This window comes from Cucurbita maxima, unplaced genomic scaffold, assembly GCF_002738345.1.
Source record: "Cucurbita maxima cultivar Rimu unplaced genomic scaffold, Cmax_1.0 Cma_Scf00013, whole genome shotgun sequence".
Taxonomy (NCBI): Eukaryota; Viridiplantae; Streptophyta; class Magnoliopsida; order Cucurbitales; family Cucurbitaceae; genus Cucurbita; species Cucurbita maxima.
Genome location: NW_019272029.1, coordinates 5,207,585 through 5,226,527, shown reverse-complemented (window position 1 = coordinate 5,226,527; position 18,943 = coordinate 5,207,585). Strand labels below are relative to the sequence as shown.

The 18,943-nt window shown below is 32.0% G+C and overlaps 2 protein-coding genes across 2 annotated transcripts; both read left to right on the top strand.

Moving 5' to 3' along the window:
• Nucleotides 1–8,726: 8,726 nt before the first annotated feature.
• LOC111488755 (major pollen allergen Ole e 6-like) lies at nucleotides 8,727–9,265 on the top strand. Its single transcript, XM_023136690.1, has 2 exons — nucleotides 8,727–8,997; nucleotides 9,094–9,265. Exons 1-2 carry the CDS (start codon nucleotides 8,769–8,771, stop codon nucleotides 9,120–9,122), a joined length of 258 nt encoding a protein of 85 aa, XP_022992458.1. The 5' UTR covers nucleotides 8,727–8,768; the 3' UTR covers nucleotides 9,123–9,265.
• A 7,243-nt stretch (nucleotides 9,266–16,508) lies between these two features.
• LOC111488756 (major pollen allergen Ole e 6-like) lies at nucleotides 16,509–17,063 on the top strand. Its single transcript, XM_023136691.1, has 2 exons — nucleotides 16,509–16,779; nucleotides 16,876–17,063. Exons 1-2 carry the CDS (start codon nucleotides 16,551–16,553, stop codon nucleotides 16,902–16,904), a joined length of 258 nt encoding a protein of 85 aa, XP_022992459.1. The 5' UTR covers nucleotides 16,509–16,550; the 3' UTR covers nucleotides 16,905–17,063.
• Nucleotides 17,064–18,943: the final 1,880 nt, after the last annotated feature.

Sequence of the window (18,943 nt, the reverse complement as noted above, 5' to 3'; positions counted from 1 at the left end):
AGATTTGATTTCAACTTTAGTCTCATTTTTCTTGAACTTTTAAAAAAAAAAAAAAAAAAATCTAGAGTACGTTACATTTGGTAAAGATACTTATATATTGAATAATCATCAATCAAATTGATAAAATACTAGCAATATTCTTTGACTTTTGCATTCATCGGACCACTTGGGTTTGGTCTTGCAGCCTTATTCAATAAAAATCCAATGATTATCTTCCATGAAAAGCGAGATCTATAGACATGTAAAGTAATTAACTCCAACATTTAGAGAACTACCTTTTACTAGTCTCTTCATTGTATTCAATTTGACATTAATCAATAGGTCTTGAGAACATTTTTTAAAATAAAGACAAAAAAAAAAAAAAAAAAAAAAAAAAAAAAAAAAAAAATCATACACTACCATCGTAGTGCTAATATTATTTTTTCAAGTATTAAAATTTTCTCAATATGACTTATTCAATAATATTACAAACAATCATCAACATGAGAACAAACAATTTTATAAAATGAACCATATAAACCATTTCTAATGCTATGGTACTTTAGTGATTTAGAACAAGTGCGGCCGTAGGGTAGGTCAAGTGTTCCTTCACTAAACTGAGACAATCTCAATCAAACATTATATCAGAATAACTCTTATTCCTATAATATTTAGTTACCATTAGTTCGGTTAAGAACATCATTAACAACCTTAATGACCTATTCATAAATGTAACCTATCATTTTAGATCTTGTAATTTTATCCCAACAAGTGTCGTAGGGTAGGTCAAGTATTGGAAATATAATTACTATCTTATCCTTCTCAAGATTCACCCTGATATTGACCCATGCAAACACCTTCCATATGGGGACGGTTCAAAAGCCGCCTTGAGTCCCCGCATGGATCTCAAGGTTCACCATGATATTCACTCATGGAAACACCTTCCGTAGGGGGACAGTCCAAAAGCCACCATTAGGCCCCACATGAATCTCACGGTGTGAATCAATAATAAAGAACGTAGGATATCCTAACATGTGTCCTTAATATCTTTATATTGACAGATGTCCTTCTCCCCCTAAGTATTTTGAAATAGGATTTTCTATTACTCAGACAAATTAGGCTAATCTCATTTATATAAGTTTCCAATCTACCCTTTCAAAACTCTTATGTTAGGTTGGATTGCTTTTGATGTGAATTGCAAAGTTTTTAAACTATTAAAAATACTAATCACATCAAGAGCTTGCTTAATAAAATTAAATAAAATTTGACTAATTCAACTCCCAGGTTGGTTCTAAGGTAGAGGTGTTCTATTTCTGTCAGCTTAAATACCTCAGTCTAGTCCCAACCTTCCTTAGACAAAGTTCCCTTATAGTCAATTTTGATTTAAAATTCATTAATCTTTAATTAACTATTAATTACTAGATTAATGAATGAATTAAACGGTCTTTAATCCTATTCTAAACTAATTCACTATTTCAATAATCTTACAAATTTAGCATTTTAAACCCTTTAAAATTAAATTTAATATATTACTCAAAATTCTAATCATATTAGAACAAACTATAATGGTATTAAGTAAATATCATGCCTTCAATTTAAGAAATAAATATCCTAATTTAATTTTCCAAGCATAACAATTATACTCAAATGCATATGGAAAATACATATTAATTAGAAAATCATCTTATTTCTATAAGAAAACAACCTAATCAAAATTTTCCAAATATAACATTTATGTTGAAAAAAACAATTAAAATGCATGATTATGCTTAAACTAGGATGGGATTTTAAGCTAAATTACATACCATATGCATTCAATCCATCAATTTAAAACATACCTCATATGCATAATTAAATTAACAACAAATCAAAATTGACCGACATGTCTTGCATATCCTAGAAATTAAAAATGAATTAAATAGAGGAAAGACATATCTTGATTTTAAGATCTTTTATATTTGAAACAATTCCAAATTTAATAAAACTAGATTTTAAGATCTTTCATGTTGGAACCAATTTCAAATCTAATAAAATTAGGGTTCTAGATTTTTTTCAATAGGTAACTATTCCATATGTAATAAAATTAGGGGTTGAGTCCCGTATTGAACTATTCCATATGTAAAAAAATTAGGATTATTTCCTTGTTGGAACAATGCCAAAGGGAGAACTTTTCTTATGGAACAATTCCAAATCTAGAACTTTTCGTATTTGAACAATTTCAAATATACCTATTTTCATTTTGGAACAATTCCTAAGGTAGGTTCTTTTTCTTTTTTTAATTCTTGGAACCATTCCAAATGTAGTAAAATTAGGCTTTCAAAACTCTAAATTGTACCGCGAATGGATGAACGTGGTCATGCCGTCATTTTTCAATTTACAATGAACCTAACTGTATACATTTGTCTAACAAATTGGTAAATCTAATGTCACACCGATATGCTAAAAACAATCAATTTTACAAAACAATATACATATATCACATATATATGAGAAATCAAATACCCACTATACTACTTTTAATTCAAATTAAAAATCAATAGGCTCTATACCAATTGAAGAGAATGAACTCTTCAATGTACCCCAATCTTGTTCCCTCGTTACATGAACTAGACATATGTAAATATACATTTTGATTCTTGCTCCGAGTTTATCACATTGCTTGTAAAGTTTTTTAACTGTTTTTTCTGTTACTTGTTCTTTTAGTTTCATGCATTGCATGGCATATTTGAGTCACTCTCGATCTTTCGATGCCTCAAAATTCAGGGTGTAACAAAATAGATCTCTTAGGTATGTATTTCATAATACAATAAGATATGTGTTCGAGTATTTGTTTGGTTGTTTTAGTCTTTGATTGGTTGGTTAAAGCATTTGTTTTGTAAGGGAGAGGTCTTGAGTTCAACTCTCAACAAGAGTGTAAATAATTTGAATAGCATGCTTCCTAAGTCATGGACTTGTTCTTTTGCATTTCTTGTGTTTAGATTTGCGTGTTAGTTATGCAAGTAGTCTTGACCAAATTATTCTATGAAGTGATTTGAATCATGAGTTTATAAACGAGTTTTTTTTTTTTTTCTCTTTATCTTGATCATTGAGGTAATCTGTTCAAAAATTTTCCCTTGGGTTGATTCCTTATCGTTTTATGGTTTCTTGGATAATTTAGATCTAAACATCTTGTTCTTCGACGGTAATACTAGATCGAATTCAAAGAGTTTCATAACATATCTATTTCGTAATACAATTTCATTTGATTTGGGTTTACATTATAAAGACAAATTAGTATTTTGCTTATTTTTCTCATTCCTATAAATATGTCTCTTTGGTTTGTATTTTATGATACAATTCTATGTACAGTGTACTGTAGTAGTCTTTTCTGTTCTCTTCCCCAGTTGCTTGGGTGTATTCGTTTGGCGATTCAAGAATTGGTATGTTTTTAGTTTCAAGTAGCTCTTGTAGCTTAGTTGGTTAGATCACCCGTTTAGTAAGCGGGAAGTCTTGAGAGAGCATTTTTTCCCTCTAGTACGTTTCCAATAGACAAATGTTTTCCTTAAAGTTCCATTTGTATGCATCTCCACTATAACCAAGATTGTGAATTCCCAAATCATCGTCTTTCAACTGTGCACAACCAACCCAACCCGAGGTTGCTTAGCCCATTTATGACATGAACGTTACAACGTAATCCTTGTAACAATTTGAGATAACCAACCCAATCCATTAATCCTTGTAACAACTTGAGTCCAGCAAAAGCCACACCATGATATGCAACAAAACAAGCACATTCGTAATCATTTTCTTCAATATATATATATATATATATTTATCTATCTATTGATATTATGTCAATATTTACATCACAAACCACAAACCAGAAATTAAGGAAACACATGGAATGGTTTTAAGAAAATTAATCTAACTATCTAATTTTGCATTATTATGAAAAAATAATTAAGGATAATATTGCATTAATTCGGTATAGATTTATTATTGTATTCATATTAACCCAATAGGCCTAGAAATAGAAAATATTTCATTAATTTTCAACACAATTTACCAAGGTTGCAACAAAAATATCAACATTAATTCTCAATACAATTTAGTTGCAACAAAAATAGAAAATATTTGAAAATAGAAAATAAAAAAATACAGACAAATATTAATAGAATATATACATCGTAAATACAAGTACTAAAAATAAATTTTATCAAAATATAATTAATTAAATCATATTTAAATAATTAAATAAATTTATATAATGAAAAATAAATTATATAAAAAAGTTATTAGGATAATGATAACAATTATAAATGATTAGATAATTTTATTATAATATAAGATTAAGGCTATTAATACTATATTATAGCTTTAAAAAATGCTATTTTAAGTGAAAGTTAACACATTATTTTTCTAAAATTTAAATATCATCCTTTTTGTTTCATAGTCCTAATGTTGCGAGATTGAACTACCAAAGATGATAATCGGTAACTTATTAATTCAGCAAAACATTAACTAATAAATTTAGTTGAACATTAACCGATAAAAGAATATAGAGTATAGTTAGAGTAAAAGTTTAGTCGGTAAAATGAAAATCATATTTTAAACTTACTTAGTAAAGACGTGGAAAAAAAAACATAAAAAGATTTATTATTAAACTCTGACTTTAATTCTTTAAAATCGTCTTAATGATATGGAAATCATTTTTATAAAAGTATACGATCAAACAATAAAATAAGTAAATGAAATTCATATTTAATCTATACTTTCATTGAAATAATTGTTTCATCTTTAGCATTCTAGATATAAGTTTCTACATTTCCATCTCGGCATCTATCACGAAGCCATGTGTGGTCATTCTCAGGCCAAAAGCATTCGAAAGAGACATATGCATCCGGCCATCCACTTTGCACTAAAAGAGGATTGTTCTAAAAAAGTTAACCCTTAAAGTTAAATTGGTAATCATCTCCCCATTTAAGCACGGGAGGAGCTTGTGGTAAATTGTCAATAAGTTTATTTATTTAATTTATTTATTAACTCTCATTCAATATATAACCATTTTGATTGAATAAGAATATTAATTTGGTTATTTAATCTATAACCATTTTAATTAACATCTTATTTAATTTGGTTATTAATCATCATTAACATTAATATTCTACATGAATTATCCGGTAGGAAGAGTTTGTTTAGGAGGTTGAAGATATTGGAATTTGATTGAGTGACATTTTGGAGAAACTTTTTGGTGAGAGACTTTGTAGTGTGAGAGTGAGGTATTCACTTGTAAACACTTTGATTATTAGTGATTGGTTGCTACACATGGATATAGGAAAATTTCTTCTCTCTGAACCACGTAAATCTTTGTCTCTTTGTTTAAATTTCGTTTGTTGATATTGTGAGTACATTCGATCTTGCTTCCGCTATTGGTACAACAATTGGTATCATAGTTTTGTGGTTGTAGCATTTCGGCGCACAACAAGTGGTATCAGAGCTTTGAAGATTGTATCATTTTTGTACAAGTGATATCAAAGCCTGGTTGTGGTATTTGGGGTATTCTAAAAGTTTTGACCCCATCAACCACGAAACGTGCTCACAATCATGCTTATTTTCTTGAAAATTAATTTTCAAGAATGATGTTTTTCTACTTTCGTACAAATTACTTGTTACAAATGACAGAGTCATCTGATATTAAATCAGGACGTGGATCAAGAATTTTGAGTTCTAATTTTGAAGTAAAAAAAAATTGATGGAATCAATAATTTTGGTGTTTGGCAAAGCGAAGTTACTAATTTGTTGGCCATGCAAGACCTTGATGCTTCTCTCGTAGAGAAGATGCCTAAAAACATGACAGACGCATAATTATGTATGACTCAAATTTGATCTTGGTTATAACATCTATGAAGATGGAAAACTTAAAGATTAGAATTGAGAAATTCGATCGATCCGATTTTGGCTTCAAGAAGATGCAGATGGAAGATTTTCTGTACCAAAAAGATCTTCACGGATTCCTATTGGGGTGAAACCGAATATCATAACCACGGAGCAGTGGAAGCTCAAGGATCGGCAAGCCTTAGGGTTGATTTAGTTGACACTGTCCAGAATATGGTGTTTAACATTATCAAAGAGAAGGCAACGTAATTTCTATTGAAGGCGCTATTGAATAAGTACGAAAAACCGTTGGGTATGAACAAGGTGTATTTGATGTGGAGATTGTTCAATCTACAAATGTTTGAAGGTGGATCTGTTGTGGATCATATAAATGAATTCAATATGATTTTAAGTTAATTGAGTTCGATGGAAATTAATTTTGAAGATGAAATTAAAGAACTGATTTTGATGTCCTCTTTACCTGAGTTGTGGGATACTGTTGTTGACGTGAACAACAGTCTCCAAATATCTGATAAGTTGAAGTTTGATTAAATTTGAGATTTAGTTCTCAGCGAAAGTATTCATAAACGAAAAATTGGAGATTAAGGCAATGCTTCTCAGTGGGAGATTAAGGCAATGCTTTGATCAAAGGGGAAAAAGTAAATGAAATAGCCCAAACAAACAGGGACAATGAAAATCAAAGAACGGGGTAAAATCTTCATACATAACAAACCTAACATGTTGCAATTGCAGAGAAAAGGAAAAGGGTATTTTTGGAAAAATGGTACAAAATTGAAGAATAAGTAGAATCACACATTTGGAGGGTACAATGACTCTATATATTCAACCGAAGATATTGAGAATACTTTAATTCTTATTGTGGTTAGCTCGATTGAATCTTGGATTTTGGATTTAGGCACATCATTTCATTCTTCTCTAGGTAAGGAATTGTTTCAAAATTTTAAATCTGAAATCTTGTGGAAGGTGTATCTTGCCGAGAACAAAAATCTTGATGATTGAAATGAATGAAGATGCCTGCATACAAACTCAAGTAAGAAATCAAGACATTAAAAAAGTTTAGATATATTTCTGGTCTTAGGAAGAATATAATCTCTATTGATTAGTTGGATATGCACCAGAGTTTGGAAAAGTTCGTGAAAGATTGTGAGGGTTCCATGGTGGTAGAATGTGATGTTAAAATGTCATTATTAGCCCAATGATTGTATGAGTAATTATATTTATGGTTTAGGATTTTAGAAATAAATTTAGGAAAATGTAATAGGGATTTTAGGAATAAATTTAGGAAAATGATGTATTTTAGGAAAAAGGTTAGAAATTTTAGGAATAGATGGACTATACCCCTCCATCCTACTTAGTTCATCATCCAAGAAATTTCAAAGTATTAGTTTCTACAAAGTGTTTTGTAAATCTCTTCTCGATTGGTCTTGATAAAATGTGTGAGTGTTTTCCACAGAGAGTTGTGTTCAACAATTTGGTATCAGAGCGAGGTTAGTGTAGGTTATCTGATCTCTTCAAATTCTTAGTATTCTATGTGGTTGCAACTCTGTTGGATCTTCCACCTCAGAAACGATTTCTTGAGATTAGTAGTGAGTGAGTTTCTTTTGTGTCGTGAGTAGTCTGTGACTCTACAAGTCTTGTGTCGAAAGAGCTTGTTTGGTATTACTGAGATATAGCCAACATAATGGGTGATTTCCAAATCGTTGGAGGAATCAAGAAACTCAATAACAGCAACTACAACATGTGGGCAACATGCATGTGTTGGGATTTATGCCCTAAAGCCTTGTAATTAATTATTTAGTTTTTTAACAATAATTTATATTATTTTATTTGTGATTTAATTGTTATCCATTATATGAAAATCCAAGGTTATTAATGTAATCTTGAACTGTATGTGGTTGACATACAAGAGAATCGTGTTCAAGTAATAACATAAAGAGTTTACTTTATATGGATAAGGTTGGGTGCCTTATCCTGGTAACACTATTGATACGGCCCACTTTATAATCGTTACAAATAATTTGATCCAAATCATTCATGTGGAGACATGTAAGTGGAGGTATCCTATACAATGAGTTTGTACGAGACTATGCCAAGAAATATTTAATCTCTCTTTCACTCAAACAAATATACCTTTTCATAGCATTTTAGAATATCATTTTTAAAATAATGCTATAAAAGAGAAGGAAAATGACCTAATAAAAAAACGAATATTTTGGTGATACGATAACATATGTTTTCCCTATGATTAATGGAGTTCCCAATAGTTACAAAAATGTTATTCAAAGCCCGAATAGCTTACATTGGCAAGAAGCTACGAATCAGAAAATAGAATCATTTTAGATAAATTGCTACATCTTATGATAATTTGAATAACATTTTTTTCCTATCTTTCTTGAAGTCTATCTTGTACAATTGATGACTTGGTTCATATCACTAGAGTTGCTAATTATTCTGGCTACCACCTAATCTGCCTCTCAAAGTCCAATTCAACCTCATATCAATCATCTTGATAATATCAATTAAAAATAAATGATGATAAAGATTAGCCACCTTGTAGTCCAATTATTGAAGAGTAACAAATATCTAGACATATCTATTCTATCTCTTTTTTTTTTCTTCCCAAATCAAGTCAATCATTTTGTATTTAAAATTCTTGAAATTAGTATTTATTTGGTGACATAAGTTCGGAGATTTGAGAGGAAATTTGGTTGGTTATGATTAGTATTTGTTATAAATGAATGGCATACAATTTTTGTTGTATTATGGAACCAAATGTATGGCCAAAAATAAGGGTATTGATCTAAATTTAGGTTTGGTAGAAGCTTATAAAAGAGTTGTTAAACGCTTGAAACATTCATCCACTCGCAAAAAGAAGCATTGTAAAGGCACAAGAAAAAGCATAAAATAAAATAAAAATGGCGAAGAAGATGATTGCAGTGTTGTTGGTGTGCATTGTGGTGATGGCTGCATTGCAGGTTTCGAGTGCCACTGAAAGCGTGAAGGAGGCCAAATATGAGGCTAAATTTGAAGCCAAGTATAGGTTATGCTATGAAAAGTGCGAGAAGGAATGCCTTGAGAAGGGCAATGGTCAAAGCTTCTGTGAAGTTAAGTGCGATGAAGATTGTGGTGAGAAAGAAGCCGCTGGTATGCTCTCTTCCTTTTTAAATCATTTTATTCTCATCATTTTTATTTTCTCTTAATAATTAATTAATTGATTTTGTATTTGTATTTGTTTCTCAGATAAGCTACACATCAAGGTGAAGAACTAAATAATGGAATGCAAAAGAAAGAGGTCCTTGAGAAGGATCTAAGTAATAATTGTATTCGAGTTAAAGCTTGTAAGATGGAGTTTGATAAACTTTCTTTCTCCTCCATTTCTTGAGAATGTGATATATGCGATGAATGTTACCTCTTTTAAGAGTTATTTGTTTCGTTCAACACCAATATTAAGAGTAGAACATCAGAACTAGGATAATTTTATCTTATTTTATATTGATAAGAGTTAGAACATTTCTTATAGATCGAATATCTCAAAATTGTAGGTGGCTATTATAGGTATAGACAGTAATGTATCTCAAAACCATAATAGCCAAGAAACTAGCTGAAATAGTCTTGAGGATGAGAGTCCAAAACTTGAAACGGTTTAGATGCACATAAATTCTAGCTACATCCACAACACCAAGGGATGAACAAGAAGCTTAATAGGTCTACTAGCAATGTGAATGGTATGGTATGGTTAAGAGTTAAATTAATTCCTATTTCCTCTGGTACACTATCTAGTGATCAAGGGCAAACTTAATAGTGTCATTGTCAGGTATTTGTATCGTTGAACTTGACCAATTTCAGATAGGATAACACATTGAGGCTACTTAAGAAGTTACTATCGTGTGAAGAAATGGCTTAAGGGCTGGGGTGCGACTTCGTAAATCCATCCCAAAAGGGAACGAGGGACTACACAGGTAATTTAGCTCAAACGGTCATGCATCATATAATCTGTGCGGTCACAAAGAGTGCGGTCACAATTCAATTCAGTGGGATCTTTCATTCACACTTTTTTCCATCAAGAACGTTTTATAAAACTCTTAGACTCCCGAATTTGGAGTATCCTACTTTCACGCAATTCACAGGGTTCAACAAGCAATCGATATTTCACGATCAAGGGTGTAGTACTATTTGTAATAGCGATCCTTATATATCGTATTAACAATCGAAAGATGGTCGAAAGAAAAAATCTCTATTTGACAGGGTTTCTTCCTATACCTATGAATTTCATTGGACCCAGAAATGATACATTGGAAGAATCTTTTGGCTCTTCCAATATCAATAGGTTGATTGTTTCGCTCCTGTATCTTCCAAAAGGAAAAAAGATCTCTGAGAGCTGTTTCCTGGATCCGAAAGAGAGTACGCAAGAGTAAAATAGAATTTTAAGGAAGTTGGACTGATATGTAATAGTCACCAATTGTAACAATCCAAGTCAGTGTATATTGTCCATTTTGGCCCATTACGTGAGGTTTTCATACCTGTATAAAAAAAAATATCGATGTTTTGGCCCATTATCTTAGTTATATTAATATATTGTACCTTTATTTTTCTAAAATCTAAATATCATCTCTTTTTTCGTTGACAGTATCCTAATTTTAGAGAATAAAATATATTCGGCCTAACTTACTCTTTATTCTTCAAATATATTTTCATTTCTTCCGGTATAAGTCAAGAATACAATGAATTAATAATAAAAGTTAATCCATTTATGAATCAATTAATCATCATCTTTAGCTTCCCCAATCTAAGTTCCTACATTTTGATCTTGGCATCTATCACAAAGCTATGTGTGATTCTTCTCCTACCATAAGCATTCAAAAGAGATGTATGCATTTGGCCTATCCACTCACCAGAAGAGGATTGTTCTCCAAAGTTAACCTTAAAGCCAAAATGGCAATCATCTCTCCAAATAGGTAAATGATGAATTTTCAAATCATTGTCCTTCGACGGGCAATCAAAGATGCTTAGATCGTGAACCAAATGAATGTAATACGTGGTGGAAATTGATGACTGTATATTGATCTTCTCAAATTCAACCTCGAGCTAAGCCCCGACCAAACCCATTGCCACATTCCTCATCATCTTCTTAACTAAATTTTGGATCTAATTATTAATGTTGGACAAATTTTGGGTCTAACTATTAATGTTGGACATGAAGTAAATATATAGACAAAATAATAATAATAATAATAATAAAATAAAATCATAAATAAAAAATAAAGTAATGAGTTAAAAATTTACTATACCCTACATTTCCATGTACTCATACTCTACTAAAAAGAAAATTTGTATAAAGGTCGAAAATATTTAAAACATTTCTTTAAGTACTTTATCATATAAATGTTGAAAATATTTAAAAATATGAAATACTAAAATTTAGAGATTAATGAGTCTACTCTATGCACGTGACATAGTCTCTGCTCACGATGCTGCTGTCTTCTGTACATGTGCCTTTACATGCAAAATGATGTTGAATGATGTGTGTCAAACCAAAATACCCAACAAGCATTAGCTCTCCTTGAAAAGGAGGTGATCCAGGCACCTTCCAATACGGCTACCTTGTTACGACTTCACTCCAGTCACTAGCCCTGCCTTAGGCATCCCCCTCCTTGTGGTTAAGGTAACGACTTCGGGCATGGCTAGCTCCCATAGTGTGACAGGCAGTATGTACAAGGCTCGGGAACGAATTCACCGCCATATGGCTGACCGGCGAATGTAGCACACGGCCTCTTGGTGTTTTTTTATAGTTTAGGAAAGATGTGGAATAGATAAATTTTTTGAACATTTCAAAATCAAAGAAAAAAATCATTTTTTTTATTCTTCACGGTCTGGTGTCATTATATCGAAAATGAAGAGATAAACAAAGAATATTACTACTGTATAAACAAATAGTTTTGTATTACTGCTGTATAAACAAATAGTTTCAAATTATTACGGTATAAACAAATAGTTTTAAATTATTACTGTATAAACAAATAGTTTTGTATTACTACTATATAAACAAATAGTTTTGAATTACACAATCTCCAAGATCTCATTTTTTTTAAGAGAATAGATTCTCTATATTAACCTGTTTTGACACCAAGAAATGTAGTGAAGTTACTTCTAGAAAAGAAATAAGAATACTTAGTAAGTGATCCCACGATAGGGGGCCACACAAATGCAAATACATGCAATCATGCTCTTGGGACCTATCTCTATTATCATTACCCCTACCCGTCTCAGACAACTATGGATGATTAATAATTCCCTACACATGACCCACATGTGCGAGTGTGAGTCCCCAGGTGGGCTCGCACACCCCCTGGACCCTCTCTGGTCACTAAAATGTAGCAACGTCCGGTTAGTGGAACCCCCTGGTGTCCGCACTCATTATCTCTAAGGAAGTAGCCCTATGTTTATGAACATACAACCCTCTAGTCTCATCTCTATGCTTATGAACATAAACTCTCTAATCTCATCTCTTCATTACATTTCGTGGATATTTATATAAATTTCATTTTCATGCTCTTAGAGTTGTGTTCTAGGTCGATCTAAATGATGCAATAGGGCACTCATCATCATATAGCATGCTCAATGTGAAAAACGTCATGCAAACATCATACTAATCTTAAAGTCATCACATGCATCAAACATAATATGTATGTCATGCATCATAGTATATATATATATATATATATATATATATATATATATATATATATATATATATATATATATTACGCACATCATCAAGCATCATAACTAAAGCATCATAACCCATTCATCATCATATACTAGTATACGGCATCCTACGACGCAGCTCATACAACATCATCACTCACACATCATCATAGCTCATACATCATCATATACTAGTATACGACATCATGCAATACCGTTCATACATCTCGTAACTCATACATCATCATAGCTCATATATCTTAAATTGTAACACATACAATTACTTGGTTGGCCTTAGCCAAAGTACTCCCTAATTTAATTAACGTAAGCTCCCGTTCCTCGTGAGCTACTCCAAAGGTTGTCGGAGTTCGTTTCCTATCGCACCGTTCGTCACCTTTCATTAGTATTTCACATTTTAATTAATAATTCAACTAAAAATGTGAAATACGACTCTACAACGGCCTCAATTACCTTAACTAGGGCCGAAAATAGGTTTGGCAGGGTTAGAACGGTGGAAACCATGCTAAATATGGCAAGCTGAGAAGCCGCTGGAAAAGCCGCCAGAATAGTCACCAGAAAATACGTTGGAAAGCCGCCGACCACCGCCCACTACTACAAGCCTCCACGTCGTCCAAGCCACTCAAGCCGTAGGGCTTCTTACATCGCGGCTTGAGACGTGGCGACATATGAGCGGGCCACGACAACACATGCGTCTTGGGTCTAGGCATGGGACAAAGTTCGGTTCGGGTCGTGGTTTGCAGGTTGCTAGCTATTGGGTCGAGATGGGTCTCGGTTTAGTAGGCTGAACCTATTAAGTTATGAAGTCTGCTACTTATTTATAGCTTAGTTAACGTTTATACATAGTAAAGCTATATATGGCATATGACATATAAAGTAAATTGTCATAAATAATAGTAAATAAGGATGTATAATAAAATATACAGTAAAATGTAGATAGTTATATATATAGTAGATGGTTATATTTAGCTTATATATAGTAAGCTGAACCATATATATATATCTCATGATGCGGAACTTTAAAAATGTACTTTTCTATTTTCTCTATATTCTCTCCTACTGTACATACTTGAAGTCTTCGATACAAATCTTTTAACCAGAGTTCTTACATTTTCTCTCTCATGTTCTTTGTGTTCATCTCGATCGAGTGTGTGCGTTATTGTGCGATCCTAACAATTGATATCAAAGTTGTTATTTGTGTTCATCTAGATCTAGTGTGTGCGTTATTGTGCGATCCTAACAATTGGTATGAAAGCTAGGCGAAATTCACCATGATCTGTGAAGATGGAAAGTTTAAAGATTGGAATAGAGAAGTTCGATAGATCCGGTTTCAGTTTCTGGAAGATGCAGATTGAAGATTATCTATACTAGAAAGATCTTCACGAACCCTTGTTGGGGGTGAAGCTGGATACCATAATCATATAACAGTGGAAGCTTAGGGATCGACAAGCGTTAGGGTTGATTCGGTTGACGCTATCTAGAAATGTGGCTTTCAACATCATCAAGGAGAAGACAACGTTAGATCTGTTGAAAGCATTGTCGAATATGTACAAAAAACCGTCAGCTATGAACAAAGTGTATTTGATGGGGAGATTGTTTAATCTATAATTGTCTGAAGGTGGATCTGTTGTTGATCATATAAATGAATTCAATTGATCGTAAGGTGGATCTGTTATTAATTATTTGTACCTAGTACATATGATATTATAACAAACAATATTGGGATGAATGATCCAAATCGCATGAAATAATATTGACATATTTTTAATTTAAGTTTACCAAACACAATTTAGAATACAATTCCGTTAGCGTTTTCCTTCATACCACATCATTTCATATTTTTAAATGATATGATTAATTTAAGTCTAATGATTTATTGTGAAAGTAATGACCCAACCTACTCTTATCATATGCATGACCTGACCTTTTTATGTGAAAATATTCTTTTTAAATAGTTCATAAACGATGTCGTGAGATCATACGTTAAAAGTAAAAATTTTAGTCAATCCAAAAACATATAAGAAACAAGAATTAATTATATATCCAAAAACTAGAAAATAATTGCTCTAATCTAACCTAAGAATATATAATAAAACAACTACCCTAGCACCGATTCCATGGTCTTCATGGGTCGTCACTGTCATCCATACAGGGATGCCTTACCTTTACTTAGAATAATGTATAATTCTGCGCACGACGTGAGTATAAGAAGTACTCAGTAAATGACCCCAATATTGGGGTCGTGAAATGCAAACACATGCAACATGGTTGGAATTATCATTTAAAACATACTTTCATTCTCTTAGGCAGCTTTCCAATTTTCGAGTTAAATTAGATGTGTAATACTTCTCTAAACACAGCCCACACGTGTAAATGTGGCCCCACCAGGTAGGCTCGCACATCCCCTAGGCTAGCACTTGTTGGCGGGCTGTTGCCGAACACCTAAAAGGAATAGCGGTCGTTGTATCATCATGACGAACATAAGTGTCATACTTAGTCTTATAGTATACGCGTTTATGCTCATCATAATGGGGAAGTAGTCTGATGCATGTGAACACAGTTATGCATGAAGTCCCCAAACTTTTCATCATGGCATAATAAATGATACAAGACAAACCTCTATTCTTTCCTAACATATTAAATTTGGTAATTATGCTTACATAATTCTTATACATTATTTCATACAACATAGCATTCATGACATGACATAGGGTTCTGCATAATAGATTTCCTTATTTCAAAACATATTATGGCATATCATAGTATATAATAGCATAACATAATATATCAAAGCATATCACACATATGACACGTGTAGGGGCCACTAGGCACGTGTTATCATACATAAAACAATTGTTCCAACCAAATTGATAATGGAGCCACTTACTTGGCTATGATTATAAAAAATCACTACCATATAAATAAGATTCATAACTTTTGATTGAATATCTAAAACACAATCGAATTATTAGTTTATTTCTATAAAAATCTAAAAAGGTAGTTACAATTATTGTTAATACTAAAACTAATTTTCTATTTTTAATAAATTAATAAATAGTAGTTATTATATTAACAATGAGTGTCTCTTATTCAAAATGATTCAATCTAAATTATATAGAATTCCAAAAAAAATATTAGTCATTGGTCAAAGGAAAGAAAAAAAATCATTTTACTACATCTTCCAAATCTACTTTACCAAGATATACATCTTCCAACGTCTACTTTACCTTTACCAAGATAACATACATGATAATGGTTTTATATATAGTCTCAACCTTACCTAAGACATTCCAAAGTTACAACTTTCATATATTAGGACCATAATTAGCCCGTAAATATAACCTTCAACCAAATAAAAAAAAGTCATAAAATGTGCTTATCACGTTTACGAGGGGGAAGTTTCCACACTTAATGTTTCGCTCTCCTCCCCAACGAACGTGCGATCTCACAATCCACTCTTCAGGGCCAGCATCCCCGCTGACACTTGTTCCTTACTAGTCCCACAATCCACACTCAATGTTTCGCTCTCCTCCCCAACCAACGTGCGATCTCACAATCCACCCTTCAGGGCGAGTGTCCCCGCTGACACTTGTTCCTTACTAGTCCCACAATCCACCCTTTGGAGTCCAGAGTCCTCTGGCACTTGTTCTTACTCGCCCACGTATATGTTTTCATATACTTTTGAGTGAATTACATTTCTAATACCTAAGATTTGGAGTTGGTATTTATTTGGTGACATAAGTTTGGAGATTTGAGAGGAAATTTAGTTGGTTATGATTAGTATTTGTTATAAATGAATGGCATACAATTTTTGTCCTATTAGGGAACCAAATATATAGCCGAAAATAAGGGTATTAATCTAAATTTAGGTTTGGTAGAAGCTTATAAAAGAGTTGCTAAGCGCTTGAAACATTCATCCACTCGCAAAAAGAAGCATTGTAAAGGCACAAGAAAAAGCATAAAATAAAATAAAAATGGCGAAGAAGATGATTGCAGTGTTGTTGGTGTGCATTGTGGTGATGGCTGCATTGCAGGTTTCGAGTGCCACTGAAAGCGTGAAGGAGGCCAAATATGAGGCTAAATTTGAAGCCAAGTATAGGTTATGCTATGAAAAGTGCGAGAAGGAATGCCTTGAGAAGGGCAATGGTCAAAGCTTCTGTGAAGTTAAGTGCGATGAAGATTGTGGTGAGAAAGAAGCCGCTGGTATGCTCTCTTCCTTTTTAAATCATTTTATTCTCATCATTTTTATTTTCTCTTAATAATTAATTAATTGATTTTGTTTTTGTATTTGTTTATCAGATAAGCTACACATCAAGGTGAAGAACTAAATAATGGAATGCAAAGCAAAAGAAAGAGGTCCCTTGAGAAGGATCTAAGTTATAATTGTATTCAAGTTAAAGCTTGTAAAGTTTCATGAACCTCATTTCTCCTCAATTTTTATGATGTGGTTTGATATTTTCAATTAATAAAGTTCCTCTTTCATGCATCATTCATGATTTTTTTTAAATAATGTAATAATTAAAAAAAATAAACAATATGATAGTTTTAAAAAAAATAAGTAAATTGTGCATCTGCACGTTTTTGCTAAATTGTGTATTATACTGCTTCTCTATGGTACCAATTGTTGCTTCATTGAGTTATTGAATTTGCTTCATTAATAGCTTTACGATTCGACTTTGATTATTATGCACGGGTACCAAATGGTACCCGTTGTTGCTTTATTGAGTTATTGAATTCGCTTCATTAATAGCTTCACGGACTTTGATCGTTATGGACTGGTACCAAGATCTAGTCCTAGACAGTTAATTTAACCGCTAGTACGGTAACAATGAAAATGACTCCTTCATTGTAAAATTATAAGAACAAATGCTTGAACCAAAATATGTTGCTATGAGCATGTACAATTACACCGATTCTTGGTAGTACTGTTTGTGGAGTTTTTAATGAAAACTTTGATGTGGTGCAACACCAAATGAGTACAAGATATTTATTTTATCCATTGAATCAAAAAAGTGTGTTTGTGATCCCACTTGCCAATATCTATGCTAGGAACTTAAGAACTTAAATCCCCAAACAAGATGTCAAATCTTTTAACCATCCCATCAAATAAGGGAAGATAAAAGAAGTCTATGGAATTCTATGAGTGCTTGTCCCTATTTTGACTACTGTATTAAGAATTACAATCTTCTAATTGTATGGGATCTGAATATGGCACAAAACGGATCTGAATATGGCACAAAACTACCTTTTGCTCCTATCTAGTCCATAATTCCATACCTATGTAGAAATAGAAAACCATTCAATTTTTTATTTATTTAACTTGAGATTAAGAAAAAAGACTTTTGTTTTAATTGTGGATTAAAAAAAATTATTAATTATTATATTATTGCTATTTTATTTTATTTTTTTTTCCGAAAACTATCTAGCAAAATAATTAGATAAAAGAACTAATAGTGAGAAAATAAAATTTGGATAAATATCAATATCTATGAGATAAAGATCGCAACAAACTCTCGTGGTCCCATCCACCATTGCGTATTGGTACTTATAGACCAAATATTAATCCTTTCGCCAAGATAATCCCCTCACCTCAAAGGGCGAGGTCCATAGCATAGTTTTTTTCAGTGCAATAAAGTTACATTAGTGTCTATTTTTGTTGATAAAAAGTTACATTAGTATCTATTTTTCGTTGATAAAGGGGTATTACATCTGTGGGGTATTACATCTGTGTACATAGATAATAAATAAATGAGGGTTAATATAATTACAATTTCCAATTGGAAAAGTAATTTTTATATAAATGAATTAGAAAATGAATTGAAAATGAAAATTCTAAAAAATAAAAAACAAAAAGAATGAAAATAAGGTTTGCTCGTGACTTTTTGACAGCGAAATAATAATAAAAAATTGTAAGAGGCAAAACAGTTGCAAGATTTTGTCCAAAACTTGCAATTGGAAGTAAACTATAATACGTTGTAGCTTCACGTGCTCTCTATAACCAATTAATTTAATTTGCTTATTTTCAAGATGCAAACTCTTTGGTTGCAATTACTTTGGAGGGCTAATCAATAATATGTTTTCTATTACTTTACAAATAATTATGCTAACACCTTCTAACACTAAACCCCTCCCGTTGAATTCACTTACACCTTACTCATTATTCATTTCATATTCTAATTCATTACATAACTTACAATTAGAATCCCTTTTTTTCGATCCAATTCTCCAATACTCTAATTCCAGTTAGATTTAGGTATACTATTCATTTTAGCGATTGATCCCAGTTAAATTTAGATATGATACTCATTTCAGTGATAGGGTTAGATATGATACTCATTTCAGTGATAGGGCGATCGATGTTGTCTAT